The 16,872-nt window shown below is 42.0% G+C and overlaps 2 protein-coding genes across 3 annotated transcripts in view; one reads left to right on the forward strand and one right to left on the reverse strand.

Annotated features, from left to right (window-relative positions):
* The window catches only part of ATP1B4 (ATPase Na+/K+ transporting family member beta 4), a 10,641-nt gene extending 8,350 nt beyond the window's left edge, over nucleotides 1-2,291 (forward strand). The window contains exons 7-8 of the mRNA XM_057365605.1: nucleotides 303-398; nucleotides 911-2,291. Coding sequence (XP_057221588.1) covers nucleotides 303-398; nucleotides 911-1,072 — 258 coding nt within the window. The 3' untranslated portion in view covers nucleotides 1,073-2,291. The remainder of the gene's footprint in view (nucleotides 1-302; nucleotides 399-910) is intronic.
* A 233-nt stretch (nucleotides 2,292-2,524) lies between these two features.
* On the reverse strand, nucleotides 2,525-16,556 carry LAMP2 (lysosomal associated membrane protein 2). 2 transcript variants are annotated; one of them, XM_057365640.1, is made up of 9 exons: nucleotides 16,368-16,556; nucleotides 15,210-15,328; nucleotides 14,502-14,715; nucleotides 13,720-13,881; nucleotides 12,740-12,957; nucleotides 12,091-12,210; nucleotides 11,738-11,816; nucleotides 10,794-10,961; nucleotides 2,525-4,926 (listed from the first exon to the last, which is right to left on the reverse strand). In XM_057365640.1, the coding sequence occupies exons 1-9, from the start codon at nucleotides 16,540-16,542 to the stop codon at nucleotides 4,784-4,786; spliced, it is 1,398 nt and encodes a 465-aa protein (XP_057221623.1). In that variant the 5' UTR covers nucleotides 16,543-16,556; the 3' UTR covers nucleotides 2,525-4,783. The 2 variants fall into 2 exon arrangements, with proteins under 2 accessions (XP_057221623.1, XP_057221625.1); XM_057365642.1 differs by lacking the exon at nucleotides 2,525-4,926 and adding an exon at nucleotides 7,158-9,596.
* Nucleotides 16,557-16,872: the final 316 nt, after the last annotated feature.

A 16,872-nucleotide genomic window follows, 5' to 3' on the forward strand; every position in this document is an offset into this window, starting at 1 on the left:
AATGGGGTGAAGGAAGGGCTCCTGCTGCCCAGGCAGCTGCTGGGTCCCACTCTCAGAGAGCAAAGGCACATCAGGGGCTCAACAAGCAGCAAACTCGAACCCTGCCCGTGCCTCCATGGCTCCACTGTSCCCTGGCTGGGAGCAGGGCAGAGACTGGGCTCACAGAAAACACAGCACAGCTGAGCCCAGCCAGGGGCTGGCACAGGACATTTGCTCTGAGACAAGCTCTGCAGGGAGCTGTATTTTGTGTTCCATGTCCTGTGTGTGAKTGTTTGTGCCTCTGTTTTTTTCTCTGATCGCAGAAAGGCAATGAGAGTCACCTCAGGTCGGTGGATTTCTACCCTGGGAACGGCACGTTTGATCTCATGTATTACCCCTACTACGGCAAGTTCACCCATGTGAGTGAGGCTCTGGCATCTCTGTCCTCCCCCCTCGGGAACCAGAGGGCAGGAGCTGCTGCACGGGGTGCAGATGTGCTTTGGAGCTATTTTGGGCAGACGAGGGCAGGAGGGAGGGCACGGGCACTGGGATTACAGCGTTCTGTAGTTCTGTGTTGGACAAACTGCGTGTGTTTAACTGTGTAACTGTGTGTGTGAGTGTGTGAGAGAGTGTGTGTGAGTGTGTGTGTGAGTGATTTTCAGGACAGTAGAAGGCATTTGAGAGTCCCACTGTCCAGTGTTGTCCTGAGCAATGACCCCAAAACACAAAACTCTGATGTGACTCCACCTTGCTGAGGCTCAGGCACAGAGGGGCTCAGCTCAGCACCCTGAGGGACCCTCATGGCYATGGGGCAGACACTTTCAGCTACCTGGAAAGCATGAATCATTTACCAATGATTGCACTAAACACAAAATCCCTGCCTGTTTTTCTGCTCCCTCAAAAACCACGCCTAAATCTCCCTTCCTTCCAGGTGAACTACACCTCCCCTCTGGTGGCCATGCACTTCACAGACGTGCAGAGGAATCACTTGGTCCCCATTCAGTGCAGGCTGAATGGGAAAGGAATTATCAACGACCTGAACAGCGACCGCTTCCTGGGCCGAATCATCTTCACGCTCAGCATCGGGAAGTAGCCCCTGCCAACAGCAGGCACTTAGGTTATGTCAATCAGAGGCTTTTTCCTTTTTAAAGCATCAAGACAGCATTTTTTTTCTGCTAGGAAAAACAGGCACGTGGAGATTATTGTTAATTTATTTTTGTTCGTAGTTAGGAAACCAATGAGATACAATGGARTGTGGATCCACATTTTTCATTGTCTGATGTAAATCATTATTAGTAAAAATTAAAAGTTTTCCCCCCGGGCAGAGAACCTGCAAAAGGTTTCACTTTTGATTGAAAAAGACCTCTGGTATCCAAATACTACTTTCACAAGGTCTTTTATGAGTGATCCCTGTAGAATGCATTTTTTTTGGCTTTAAATTTTAATTTTTAGCATAGTTTTATGTGCATTTCTCAGGCAAAAGCTAAAAAGGAGGCAGTTTATTAGCACTATTCTTGTTAAAATAATAAACAGCAAAAATTCTGGATTATGTCTGCAATAACAGAGTTGAAAAGTGAAAATGGAAGCTCTCAAAATGTTTTCTAGGATCTCTAGCCCTGAAACATCTTGACTGCAGYATTTTACACAGCTTGTTCAGCACACTGAAGGTGTTGGGCAAGGCCCACATAGAAAATCATTTGTCCTTGAACCTTTCCAGCTGTTCCTCTCTAAAGTGGGAAGATTAATGCCTTTCTCCCTCCCTCTTCCTCACTCCAGTGCTTCTCCCTGCCCCAGGAATCCTCACCCAGTGTCTTGTGCAGGGATGAGTGAGAGGAACTCTTCTCTCTGTCACAGCTCACGGGCTGGCAGTGCCCCCTCTCAGGCACAGAAATGCCCAAAGCTTTCAGAGCTGTCCTTCCCAGCTCCAGAGAGGYCACAGCCACAGTGCTGCAGCAAAAGGCAGGGAATGCTCAGTCCTTTCACGGTGAAGGGGTCAGTGCTGATGTGAGTGAAGGCATCAGTTTATCACCCCAAAGATGAAGCACACCCGTCCTTGTCCRAGCAGAGCTGCCCTGAGCAGCCCCAGCTGCCTGGGCTGTGACACAGACCAGCTGCACTGGGAGCTGTGAGAACACAGCAGGACAGGACACCTTGGGCTAATGTACTACTTGGAAAGCACACTTACTAAAATTACTGACTGAACAGGGCCATTCTGCTATGTTTGTCCTACATCCAYGGTCCAGGTTCTTTATCTGCCGTCGTTTCCTGATCTATATCGGTCTCTAAGATGTAATTTTTTGTATTTAAAATAAAGTGACTGCAGTAAAATTAACTCTATGGTGGCATTCTTGAAACACTGGTGTGAGAGATGCAGCCTGTGATTTTAGCTCCTTGTGCTGCTGGTTGGGAACTGGATTCCCAAGCAGCATGTAACAATATCCTGGAATTCTGAGCACTTGATAAACTTCCCCAGGCCAAAGAGTCCAGGAGCCCAGCTCTCAGAAATGGCATTCATGTCTACTGACACTGAAACAAAGCTTTATAAACATGATAATCAACTTTATTTTCCATACACATATTCTGCTTTCAGCATATTTGTACAGTCACTTCAAGATCTGGAAAATTGTACACACCACTCATCATGCTGCAACAACCTTAAAGTGCTGGAATAATTTTTTACTTCTGTTGAAGCTCAAAATAATACTTTCTATGTATATATAAAATATATATATGTTTGTGTGTTTGTATCTAGGAAATGACCACATTTTACTAAGATAGCCTAGCAAAAGTGACATTAAATACTTCAGTCTGCAATCTCAGCATGAAAACATAGCTGTGATCCATCTGCTGGCAGCAGAGAAGCACCACACTGACAAGTGGGTGTACTCATAAAATGCCACTTGAAATAATTCCATGTAAACCGGCAGGGAAATCAAGTATTGCGAGAGCAAAGGTACAGTACAAGAGAACAAGACAACCAAACCTTAAGCACACAGTCCAACTCAGCAGCATTAAATTACATTCCTAAGAAAAAAAAAAAAGACAACTTGGTCCAAGAGCCCGTTTGTACCACGGAATCACTTCTGTCAGAACCAGGTAGARTGTATCTTTGGCCACCGTGAGGACAAGAATAATTGGATGTACTGGTATTTCTCCAATATCAAAACCAACTCTTTGGAAAACCCCCTTCCCTGAATACAGTTATTGTGAGTTACTCAAACATCAGTGTTGACTRTCACCTGTGTGTATGTGAATTTCTGAAGGTGCTTTCCCCACAATGTGGATRCAAGCTCAATGCACAAAGAGATTAAATACTGAAGCAGCTTTAGTATAAACACTTGCTGCCCAGGACAGAACTTTGTGTGCCCTCAGGAGCTCTTGGCAGACCTGGMAGCTCTTCCTGGCAGCTGTAAATCAGGGTTTAATGGCTACAAAAGATGGACCAAAAAGGTTTAAAGAGCAAGAGGCTTCTTTCATCCCATCAAAACGAACATGATGGGAATGAAGCACAACACAACCACAAACCACTAACTTTGATTTTGGTACAGTTTAGATATGGAACACAGCATTGCAAAGGTATGGTGTTAATTACAAAGAAAGCATCTTCAAACTGGTAAGATGCTCTTATTCCTTTGGAAGTAATTTTCTTCACTATACATATATTAATTTCTGCTTTATGATCAGCATTCCTCATGCTACAAATTTTGTGCTCCTACACTGAGACAGCAACAATGAGGAGGTTAAAAGCAGATTAATTCTATCAAACCTGAAAGGTTTTATATCTTCACTGGCATTCAGACATGACAGCTTTTCAGTGATCCTGTTAACCTATGAAAGCTGTCCAAAGGAACTGCAGGAATCTCTGAGCAATCTGTGTTCTTAGTCAGTCTGAGTGCTCTCAAAATACTTTTGAGCCTCACATGGATCAACGCTGTGTAGTTTCTTTCATGTTCAGAATCAAAGCTGAGAGAAACTGCAGCCAGTGAAATTCCAGCCTCCCACCCTCATTTCACAATTGAGCTCAGGACAAAAGGAAAAACGCAATCCAACAAAACAGCACAGGAGACATTTCCTTCAGCAGACCATTGCCTTTTCTGAGTGGCCAAAGTTCTCCAGGACCTGGCCTTATCTTGGCAAATTGGACACCATGCTAGTGCAAAGCTATTCAACTTACATTAGCAGTCATCATCTCCATATGATGTTAAACAAATTAATTCATTAGAAGAATCAGATGTTCTTCTCATATTATGTCAGGCTACTAGTGAGATCAGGTACTACTTTTACACCCAGAAGGAATAGGAAATTCAGGCTGATTCACAAGAACAGCCATATGCCAAGATCTCGATAGAAGTCTGTTGAGAGCTTGGTATTAATTTTCTCACTGCATGTACAGTCCTTTTTGACACAGCATTCACACTTTTAATTAGTTTTAGCTCTAACATTAACCAAGACAAGCTATAGGCATCTAGAAATTTTCTTRTATAAAACGATTAAACAACAGAAAGCTTTGTGGATGTCTTCTTTACTAAAAATAATCCCATTTCCCACAGGGACACACATCTACTCTGCTCAATTCCATGGTCCTCAGAACACTTACTTTCTCCAGTCATACAGTAGTTTCTGCAACTCATCTTCAGACTCATGGCATGTTATTCTGTTATGAAGTGATTTAAACTTTTTTAAATAAAGAAACCATTAATTAATTTGTTTTTCTCTTTGTTTTTTTTTCTTTTAAGGGCAGATCAGGGAGTCTGGAAAGGGAAAAGATGAGGGAAGGTGGGCAACAAGAGATGGAATTAAGAGATTATACAGACTGATAGCCMGTACGACTTTTTCTTCTTCCGATGATGTAAGATATAAAGACAAGAATGATAAGGAATCCAAGCGCCACGCCCACTGCGATGGGAATAAGAAAGTTCAGGTCAGAATCAGCAGTGCATTCTTCAGCTGYAGAAAGAAGAAAAAAACAAAAAAAGCAAGGGGAAATAAATTAGTAAGGGAAATCAAGCATTAGAAACCAAGGAAAGCAGAGAAAAGAGGTATTTTTAAGAAATTACTTTGTATTAGATACAATAATACATGTAAAGTAAAATCAGTATTGAGAAAAGAACCAATGAAAAGATTGATTTCTTTAAAACATATTTACTACTCACATCCTTTATATTGGTAATATATTTCTGATTTGTATATTTAATTTCAGCTTCCTCTAGARAGCAGAGGATAGAGTAAAAATGTGAGGACAAACCAGCAGTGTAAGCATGCATCACACCTCAGAGTTAGCAGCAATAAAGCAACAAAATCCCCAAACTGGTGYATTATTGCCTTGTCCAGGGGTCTTCCCAACCCTCAAGTCACCAGCACTCCTCTGGGTTCTAGGCCTGAAGCCATAAGAGACAATCCAAGTAACAAAGTAGAAACTTCCCAAGAGCTACAAGGGACAGCCAAGACAAATGTGCTGCAGGCACTGCATGGAAAACAATGAAAGACTCTCTCGGGGTGGGTAACTTTATTTTTCATACACAAGAGTTATTAGTTTCAGCTGAGAACTACACAGACCTCACTGAAATCCTAATCAGAGGAAAAAATAGAAGAGAGAGCTATAATGCTACAGTGGATTGTAATATACAGGTTGTAAAACATATGAGGAGCTCCTTGCTGATAGAAGCACTCATTAAGGATTAGCAAACCATGCTAGGAACTGGTTTCAAACTCGGGGATACACCTTAGACAGGGGGGCAGGGTTTGGCATCCTCCCCTGTTAGTGAGGACAGCAGAGCTCCACGTGCCTGTGCCAGGAGAGGTTTGGTAAGGCAGGAGACAGAGCCTGGGTTCTCCTTCAGCACTGCAACAGTGCTTGACTCACATGCACTTAGTAAAGCAGCACTCCTCATAAAACTATTTTGTTTAAGTTTTTAATGAGGACAGAGCATCACACACAGAGTCAATGCTTCATCACAAGCTGCTGCTGTTTTTCAACGAATCAGCATTAATTATAGGCAATGTACTGTCTTGCTTTAGCTTGTTACAGTCCAGCACGCACATGCCACAGCCCCTTCCCAAAATACCATACAGAGCCTTCAGCTAAGAGTAAGAAGAACATGTGGAGGCTCAACAGCTGAAAATACTAAACTCAGATTATCTGAAGGCCCCTATTGCCCAGTAGAAAAACACATGGAAAGAAAAACAAGAATTAGAGGAAAGGAGCTATGCACCTTATACAGCTATTTCAAAATATACTGATGGAGAAAATATTTAAACATCTTAAAGAGAGACATGCATTTGATGTTTAGTCATCTTTGCTCACTGAATACCAAGACAGACAATTTTCTACAGCTGGGTAATGGGTCATTAACACCAAACATGAATGGATTTGCTAAGAATGAAGGGTACCCAGCAGGCAGTGACAGAAATTCCCTCTCCTCTTCAAAGGAAAGAGATGGCTGCAGTACACATCACACCATGGCACCGTTACAGGGAATTCCCAGGGTGAAAAAGGGGTTAAGGTTTCATACCAGGAACATTCCATCCTTGCTGGCACACATCTATCCAGGTATGGCTACTGTACAGAGGTTAGAAGCTTCAGAGAGGTTCTTCAAGTGCAGAACTGGTAACTACAGCCCGACACAGACTCTGGATTTGGGCCAGCAGGAACAGCTTTTTCGACTGATGTGGCTCAATGTGTCTCCATTCAAAAGAGTCAGAAATTGTGGCCCAAAATTGTTTTAGCCCCAGCATAAAAGCTGCCTTCCCTTTTAATTCCAATCATGAGATTCAACCAATAGCCCCAAATTTAGTGTTTTATTAATATGTGCTACGGAATAGAGAACGCTGTGGTAAATTAAAAAGAAAATAGCTGAACAAAAAAAAAACAAAACAAGAAACAAATGAACAAACAAAATGCACCCCAAAACCCAAATCCCATCATTCACTAGCTAAAAATGCTTCTTTTGAGGACTATTATCCCAACATCTTTAACCTAAAATATCAGAAATCTTGCCATTTTAGAATACAATTTTAATATTTAGTAAACTCTGTATAAGGCACTAAACCAACCATACTCCATAATGTTATACACATTAATATTCAACATCAGGTATTAAATGCATCCACAATTTAAATACTGTTTCCACAGACCAGAACAAAACCAGCTATGTAACAGAATCTCAGATATAGACTGATTAGAGTTCACCTTACTCATTGAGTTTATTTTCTTTAAAAAAAGACAATACAAGACGTTCGTTTTCAAATCAGTTAAAAAATGTGAACAAGTTTCCTTAAGAAATAGAACAATCTTTATTTTTTAGAGCACAAGTTAAACAGATTGACAGTTCCCTATGGAGCAATACATACAGGAAAACTAGTGGTTTTATAACAACAGGAAATCAAATGWAACTTGGATGTTTTTTGAACCAGTTACCTGCACATCAGTCTAGGAGTACTTAAAACTCTGAGCCAATATATTTGCAGGTTTTTGTAAAGGTATTTCTAGTGTTGATTTTTGGAAGCAGTTTGCATGAATCCTCTATATTGTCACACTGACAGTGCATACAGTCCAAAAATTTGCAAGGTCAGAAGAACAGTGTGATGATTACTCCTTAACAGAAATGCATGTTTAATTGGTGCCACTGAACATCCCTCACAAACAAACAAACAAAAAAAAAAAGCTAAAAAAATCTACATGAACTTCTGCATTTGAGGATATATTAATATGAAAGTCATTAGATCCATTTTTTCATTAAAATGGTAAGTCTTGAAGCTCGTTTTCATGATTAAACTTATAGCAGTTCCCCACTTTCATTAAAATGAATTTCAGTAACTGATGCAAAATTCAAGCTGTAGACTACAAGCTCTAGTAAGCATTATCCACCCCTATGTGCTTCCTTGGCTAGTGTCAAGAGTAAACTGTCTTTACAAAAAAAAAGAAAAACAAACCCAAACCCTTACTGAAAGAAGTGTATTTTATGATTTGTATACAAACATGCCACAGACATCTCTACAACCCTAGAGAACACTAACAAAACACTAGAGCAGCTTTGATGCAGGCTAAACTCATTCTAAAGGGGGAGACAATGTTATGTTCATTAAGTAACTAGTTCAGGCAGCTCATGTTATGACATATGCAAAAAAGCCACACTTACCTAAAAGTCTAAAAGACTTCTTTTTTTTCCATGCAGTAAGAATATGTATTACAGCACAAGGAGCCCAGAGCAAAGTTGTGCATCAAGGATTAATCTCTACAGAGCTGCAGTTYAAGAACAGTCCAGTTGCACTGCATTTTTTTAACCTAGTTATTCTTTCCATAGAGCAAGGAAAAACAGGTGTTGTGGGTCCATCTCAGACTTGTTTGGCTTTTGCATTCTTAACATTAATAAATGCTACACTGCAAACATTTCAACACAAAGTACGTTAAACATTCAGAGTGCCAATGGCGGGCAGTTATAATGTGAATTTTGACTGGCAGAGAACCATTCAAGATGAAGCTTTAAAAACAGCTCAAGCTGCAACAGCAGATACTGGCTCATTAAATGAAAGCATCCTTAAACAATGGTCATTCAAAGCAACAAGACAGACCAGTTCTGTGCAGAGTATGGTATGAAGTTAAGTGCACTTTAAAGTTCTGGAATATTTAGAAAGGTTATTCCCTTTAAACTGATGCCAGCAAAAAAAGCTTGCATTAATTTAGCAGAAGTCTGCCTTAGTTGAKTATTTTAGATGATTGCCAAGGTATAATAAAGAATGAAGAATTCAGTGCCTAACAGGTTTTTTTTGAAAGCATCGGGAAATGGCACTGAAGTCTTCCCATATATTCACCATTTGGCAAGTTGCTCATTTTGTTTGTACAGCCGTGGTATAGGAATGATTCCTGAAATTACACCAAGGCAGGAGTAAATTACTCAAATCCTGACAAAGGCAAGTAAGTTACTGCTGCCACTTCAAGAGGTCACTTAATCACCAGCCTGAAGTTCAGTCCTATGGAAAACCAAGTTGTTATWGGGCATCAGACAATCCTTGTTAAATACTATACAAGTCAACATAGTGACTAATGCTGCCAGCTTAACCCACAATTACGACAACAACTAAGGAACGCAGAGGAGAGAAGCAAGTACAAATTCTATGCTATTCTGGGAGTTGCCCAATGCACATCAGTTCAGAATGTGTTCTTGTTTTCAGACTACTATTTGTAAAAAGCAGAAATAAATCCTAAATGCTTTAGGATGTTTTGCAAGATAAAATCCTTAGCCTAGCAATTCATCCAGTATATGACATCTTCAAAAGAGCTATGAAACCCACGTCGTCTTCTTAGAGCAGGAAAACAAAGCGTAGTTCTGCTTCATCTGAGATAAACATTCTCCCTTTGTTTCTCAGCTCCAATTAGCTGTGGCTAGTAATTACTCCTAAGTTTTGGGTCTTTTTTGGACTTCAGAACTTGCACTTGCTTTGTTTAGAGTGAAATCAGAACAGGAATCACACTTAGATTCACAAAGTTTGATATCCAGCATAGCTTTTTCTTCTGCCAATTATGTAAGCAACCACTATAATGGCAATCAAGACAGCAAGTGCAGCACCAACTACAATTGGGATAAGAATGCTGTCATCATCCAGCGAACACTCCTGGGCTGTAGGTGAGAAAAAGGTTGCAATAAGGAATAAATACAGAATATTTGCCAAGTGTGGTATAAAAATCTGTTTTCCTTAATACAAAGGTGTTAAAARGTCAAGTATTATTTAAACTAAGAGAGAAAGAACTGCACAGGTCTCATGGCTACATTTAGCATATTTAAGCATTACGATCACATAGTGTGTTTGATAACCTATAGCAAGCTAAGGGTGTATGAATCTTCCTGTGCACAAGATCTGCAGTAGACAAGGGAGAAGCCATTCTTCTAACATTCAAGAACTASGCTTATCTATTTCATATAAGGCAAGTCTGATTGGTGCTTTCAGTCATTAAGGATAAAAAGTGACCTAGATTTGGTATCAAGAATCTATCCAGAATGACATGTTACACAGATAAAATAACTATAATTAGAAGAAAGCTAGCTACTTTAACTACACAGTGAAATGGATCCCTGACTCTTTAGAAAGCCTGTTTACCCTAAACACATCTGGAGAGTTATCTGACTTCAGCCTAAAAACAGAACTTCTCAATCTATGTGTCTACAGATCAGTCTAGCCCAATAAGACTATGCTGCAAGTATTATCATTAAGCACAAAGACCGGTTTGCACTAAATATTAAGAGGAATATAAATRTAAAACTGGCATTCCAGTTTTCTCCAGACAAGATCAAGACAATGTAGGAAACAAACATTTCAGAATCTCTCTTTAGTTCTGGATATTCAAGACTGCCTTTGAAGGAAGTGTTGTCGGTTTCTTTTCCCCCAACACTCCTATTCCTCAGACTGACAGCTAAAAAGAAACAAAATACCTAACTGTATTTCCAAAGWCCACTTCTGCAAAAGTTCTGTCCAATTTTCTTACATATCTGAGCTACAAAAAAGCTGTATGTCAAGATGTTGTCAGGTAATTTCTAACCTATTCTGCACAGCAATGCTTAAGTCCCCCGTCAGTGTCTCTGGTTCACTGATGTTTTGTGAAGGAGAACCACACACTTGGCAGACATTTCTTAAGTGAGAASAAAGCTTTGCTTGAACTTGAATGCCAGACTCAGAACTTCTCTTCATTCCATGTACATGGGAACATATTTTAAAAAATTGAACAAGAGCTTCTGAGATAAAGTGCTTGCACCTAATGCTGGTACTTTTTAGCAAGTAAGAATTTTGAAAGCATTGTTAAAAATAAAAATGCAACTTACCTGTAGCAAACTTATTTGCCTCCACAAGGAATGGCTGAATCCATAGATTAAAAGTATGTAYTTGAACATCTTCATTAATCTGAAGAGTTTGCTCTTTTCGGCACATGTAAGAGCTACCAAGGAAAGCATCCCACTTGCTCAAATTGCTGTTATCTGCACTTGAGATAACTAAACAAAGGGGAAAAAAAGAAATAGCATTTGCATGTTCAGTTCAAATGCAAGCAGTTGCAATACAGTAAAGCTGATGAGTTGAATCTATAGGAGCCAACACTTCAACACACTGACTAGTCTGAAAAAAAAAAATAGTGCAAAGTGGGATTGATCTGCTTAACCAGAAATCAGGGACTGAAGCTACTACAGTACTTAGAAGTAACCTCTCCTTCATATGTACATGACATCAGGCATCCCTTGTACCTCCACTCATCTCAATGTTGCAGAGTTGCAAGAGTTTTAGCTTTACTGCCCTTTAATTGCCATAGCCATGACAAACAATTAAAAAAAAAGGCAACAATGAATGTTTATTTTGGAAAAAAGAATGTTTCAGTTTTTTAAGGACTCTGCCTCTCTTCCCAGTGAAAGTACAAGTGGTTGGAAGACACAGCAGCATCTTAAATCAAATAAAACAACAGCTGGCTTAGGGAAAAAAACTTCAAAGTTGATACAATTGTATTTYACCTAAAAAAATTACACTACTGAAAACAGTTATAAAGAAGCCCTCTTAATTTACATAGAGACTCCATTACAGAATTGTGAAATGGTCCCACACTGCTATTTAAAATAATTCTTAAAGCCATTTCTGATTATTATTTTTGCTCATACCAACTTGTAGACACATTATGTAGGAGCTAACAKTAAGCATGGACACACTTAAAAATAGTCAGAAGTATTGGATACAGACACTGAATAAAATATTACACTCATTTAAGGCAGATACTGTTTCTTACCAGAACCATTCAGACGGTTGAGCAGTGTAACATTCACCTCTTTCAGATAAAACTTTTGTACACTTGCACTTGTATTTTTCTGTTTAAGAAGCAAGAACCAAGGGTCAGTGTGCAATTCTGCATTTGTAATTTTAAGCACACAAGCTTTACAAAAGCCAAGACATTTACCAGTCCTACATTTCCGACAACTTTAACCCAGTTCTCCATTTGTCTTGAGGCACTCAGCTGGCCAGTTCCACTTCCCATATGAGAACAGCTTACCACCAGCAAGCAACAGAAGGATTTCACTATGAGTGATCCCCATGCAATGCTGTTAAATKAAAACTTAGCTTAAAATAAAAGAAGGTACTTACAACAGCAAATGTGAAACCAATCAGTGTGCTATTTCCATCGTTCAATTTCAGAGTAGCTGTTGTGTTACCACAGGTACCATCTGCGACAGTTGTCTTTGGATTGATGTTGATCAGATGAGGCTGAAATACAAACAAAGCATATCAAAGACATTCAGCTGCCTTTGGAATACATTGTTTCAGTTATGAACAGTCCTGGATTAGAAGAGTTTGCCATAAACAACAGCAGGAAGACTGAGCCAGGCTACTATCTAACCAAGGCTGTTTGAGTAAAATKTACATGCTGGCAATACTGAGGCAAACAAATTGCTTGAGAAGTCTTACTTTGTTCCCTAACACAGCAGGTTACCAGGCTCCTTCTGAGGGGAAGGACAGTATCCACAGGGAACAACAGCCATWACAGCTAAGAAAGTTCCAGACTTTTAATCATGTTAGAAGTATTCCCAGTACCAAATTCTGTTGAATCCATGTAAGGTTTCTGGAGACAGGTACTATGCCACAAAACTATTCTGACGTCAGAGAGATGTTAGATGCAATACTTAGAAGCAGCTCTTAGGAGAGCCAGCAGTGTACAAAGCAAAATACCCCAYATTCAGATTTCACACCAAATACTACAGAAACCTTTTACTCTTCAAAATAAAAAAAGAAGTACCTTGTCTTGGGAAACATTCAGTTGTAGCCCAACAGTAGCCAGGAAACAAGTTTTATTTCCACTTTTTAGAGAATAGTTTCCTGTGTCTGGATTCTCCACAGGTGTGGGAGCAGAGGTTGGAGCAGGTGCCAAAGTGGTAGTAGATGCAGTAGTTACATTGGAAGTAGTGGGTGGAACAGTAGGTGCAGAAGTAGGAGTATCAGCAGGACATCTAGACTCTGAAAAGACATTTCAATCACCATTTCATTGCTGAAATTTTATTGAAATCTTACTAATCAGAGGCCAGTTCAATACAGATACCAATTTCTTCGTTGAAATCTAGGCTCACTGGCAGTCTGCTAATCACCAAGACAGAAGTCCCAAACTTGGCACTGTGGCACAGTACTCCAAACAATGTGCTGCTACCACTTATTTTCAGAAGTTCTGTAATGCTCAGTTTTAAATCCACACTCAGTACCACTTGCCTCCAAGACACGGAAGCAAAACACACAAAGATAGTTTTTATARAAGTGTGACATGTATTTGCTGTAGGCCAAGTAAGTGACCTTWTTATGCTGTACACAGCATGGTGATGTGCTTATCTCTTTTCTGAGCTATGAGATAACAGGCTCTGGACTATTCAAATGCAACAGCAGAGGCCACCAGTGGAAGTGGAAGCAGTCAGCTAAAACCTCTCAAACTCAAATGATCTACTCAGCAATAGTAGCTCTGAAGTGCTTATTCTTAATGCCCCAATTACTGGAATACACACTTGAGCAGACTCCCACCTTGGCATGCAAACAATCAACACTACAGCACACTACCAAATCTGTTCTCCTAATCTATTTTTCCAGGAACAAGGAAAGAAGTACTAAAGGATATTTAGACAAATATTACTAAACACAGCACATCTTAGAAYTGGTGGATTTTTTATTATGGGACTTTGCTCCCTGCACTAAGGTGCAATACAAAAAGGCTCTTTCACAAACTGAAATGCTCACCTTTTTTACTGACTGTGCCATTCTGAACAAAAGCCTGCACAGTAACATTCCAGAAAATCTGTGTTACATTTTCTCCTTCAACAAAGTAGGAATTATGACACACGAAGACAGTGTTCAGTTGAACTGGATGCAAAGGATCCTTCACAAGAACAGTAACTGGTCCTGCAAATAAGTACAAATGTTTTAATGCCTTATGAACTACAAGAACTTAGTGGTAGTGCTATGATTTATATAATTCCATAACAAAAAGGCTAAGAAATATTTAAGTTTAACAATCCTAAGCTCTCTTCAATGCTTTCCCTATGCACGCTGACCTGAAGCGCTAGGTAATGCAGGAGTAAGCAAGCTTGCAGAACTAGACAAGCCATTAGGAAGGTGAACCCTTTTACTTTAGTTTTTAAGGAGAAAAAACCCTGTTATTAGTAGGCATTAGTACACAGACAGCATAACACTGTACTGCTTGGCAAGGTGGAAGGTCAAGCAGTGCACACGAAAATTAATCTTCCATGTGCCTGCTGTCTACCAGCACTTCACTGATCAAAGCTGTTTATCCTCCCCTTCTCTTGCACTTACAGGAATTACACATTCAGTGAAGCCAACTGGTCTGCATTCTTAGCCAGCAGGCAGGTACAAAGAACAGCAAGSTGGCAGCACGTGGTACAGAACTCAATATTCGTTGCCAGTCCTCCTAACTTTGAAAAAACCGAGCCAGGTCAGGTACACGAGGTCTGACACTTGTGGCTGGGACTGCTTTGCAAGTCAGATTCTGCACTGAACGTTACCTTTTCTTTTAGCATCAGGAAACACAGCAGTGTCATTGGTGTTGTAGGTCAGTGTGATGAAGTCTCCCTGGTAAGTTTCATTGGTTTTTGTGATGTTAATGCTCCAAGAATGACCTTCTCCAAACTGCACTGCCACAACTGCCGCTTGTGTGTCATTGCCACAGACGCTTCCATTGTGTGTCACACTGGATGACAAATTCAGGGTTGTGGTTTTCTAGAAGAAAGGGGTAATTTTAAATGCATTCACATGCAGTTCTTCCCCAWGACAACATTATAAACTTGCTGAAACCTTGCGCAAGTGAGATTATTTTAGGTTATTCTAGAAAATTATGATAAAGGCTCCCTGACACCTGCCTAAGAAATCAGCCATGTTAGATGCAAGTACAAAAGTACAAATCTCCCTTGGCTGTAAATCTTGACCGTGTTGAGCTGCAATTATATTTACAGCTTGGGCTAAGAACATAACTACACCAATACTGGTTAGACTTGGTGACTTTTGTATATGTCATTTAAGTAAGGGCAACAGGATACTTTCATTCATTCATATGACTAAGAACTTCTTGTTTTATAATGACTACATAAGAATATTGTTTTCAACTGACTTAGTAAAAAAAGAAAGTAAGAAATCGAACACCCTAGGTAAAAGTGCTTGAACTTTTATTCAGATTAAAATTCAGTTCTCAGYAATAGTTACCCCCAAATACTTACATAATCACCACTGTTTGATTCATATGTTATCAAGAACCTCATCATCCAATCTGCATACAGGCACGTAGCATTAGAGGCATCCTTTATATCTACTTCCACTGCATAGGACTGGAAAAAACCTGTAAGAAATTATTATTAGCTAYTAAGACATTGTTTTTACTTCATTTTCTAGAACTCCTTAAGAGGATAGCTCATTACAAAGCAGTACATTATGTCTGGACTATATTCCATTTGCCAGACACTGAAAGAATAGCTAGATTTTTAAAAAATATCAAAAACAGGAAGCAYACCATGAAATTATCAAAGCTGGCAAAAGATGAGAGAATGCTTTATATACCTGACATAGACTATTAATCTGAAAGTGTTSATTTCCCAACACTGGRCACTTTTAAGATTTGGCTGGACAGTGTGCTGGGCCATCTTGTCTAGACCATRCCTTTGCCAAGAAAGGCTGGACCAGCTGACCCTTGAGGTCGCATTCAACCTGAGAGTCTGACCCTTTGAAAAAAGCACCAGCTTTCTGGTGACACACTGAATAAACCAAAGGGCACGAACACAGCACTTGAACAAYGTGCTGCTTGTAGAGCAGGGTCTATTATTTTATGTGTTGTATCAGTGGTTACGACACAAGCTGACCCCTAAGCGATGGGGTCGGGGTGCCTTCATCGTGTTTCCACGATTTCCGGCTCSAAAGACACAGGTGTTAAATTCCTTTGGCGTTTTTAGAGAACTTTTCCCAGCCGTTGTACTCGTAAGCCGGTAAAGCCGGGCAGAGCCGTTGCCGTGCCCGCGGCCCCACGCCGAGCAGCGCTGGCGGAACGGCCGGGCCGGGCCGCGCGGGTGGGCCCGGGGTGCCCGCTGCCGGCCCACGGCCCTCGGCTGGAGCGCCCCGAGCTTCCCGGCCTGCCCGCACGGTGCCGCTCCGCCCGCCTCGGCCCCGCCGCTGTCCCCGTCCCCTCCCCTGCCGTGGGTGGCAGCGCGGGGGGGCGGCAGCGGCGGCGCCTCCGCCCCAGGGCCGGTCCTTACACCGCGGCGGGGCCGGGATCCCCGGGAGCCCCCGGTGCTGCCGCCGCCTCACGTGCGCGGGGGGRCCGGCACCAGCCCGCGGGGACACGCGACACCACCCCCTCCCCCGGGCCCCGGCGCCGCCCCGCTCACCGGAGACACCGAGCAGCAGCAGCGACAGCAGGAGGTGACGGCAGGAGGAGGAGGAGGCGGCGGAGCGGCGCGGGCCCATGGTGGCGGCGGGGCTGCTGCTGCCGGCAGCGGGGACACCGGGGGGCGGCGAGCGGCCGGGGCGAGCGGGCGCGACAAAAACCTCGCCAGCGGTCATGTGAGGGGCGGGGCGGGGCCGCCCGCSCGCAGCCAATCAGCGCTCGGCGCCGCCGGTCGATTCTGTGGGTCGCGGACGGGCTGCTCGCCGCGTGCCGCCTCGGGCGGGCGGGTCCGCACTGCTCCCGTCCCGGTCCCGTCCGGCGGCAGCCCCGGCACCGACAGTGGCCACGGAACCGGCCACGGAACCGGCCACGGAACCGGCCACGGAACCGGCCACGGAACCGGCCACGGAACCCAGGGCTGTGCCGCGGTGGCCTCTAGCTTTTTCTGCCTCTTGGCAGTGTTTGCGGTTTGCGATGGGGCTGCTCTAGGCTGAGAAGGGGTAGCT

The sequence above is a fragment of the Malurus melanocephalus genome, unplaced genomic scaffold (genome assembly GCF_030028575.1).
Source record: "Malurus melanocephalus ecotype Western Australia unplaced genomic scaffold, MMel_1.1 scaffold_56, whole genome shotgun sequence".
Classification (NCBI taxonomy): Eukaryota; Metazoa; Chordata; class Aves; order Passeriformes; family Maluridae; genus Malurus; species Malurus melanocephalus.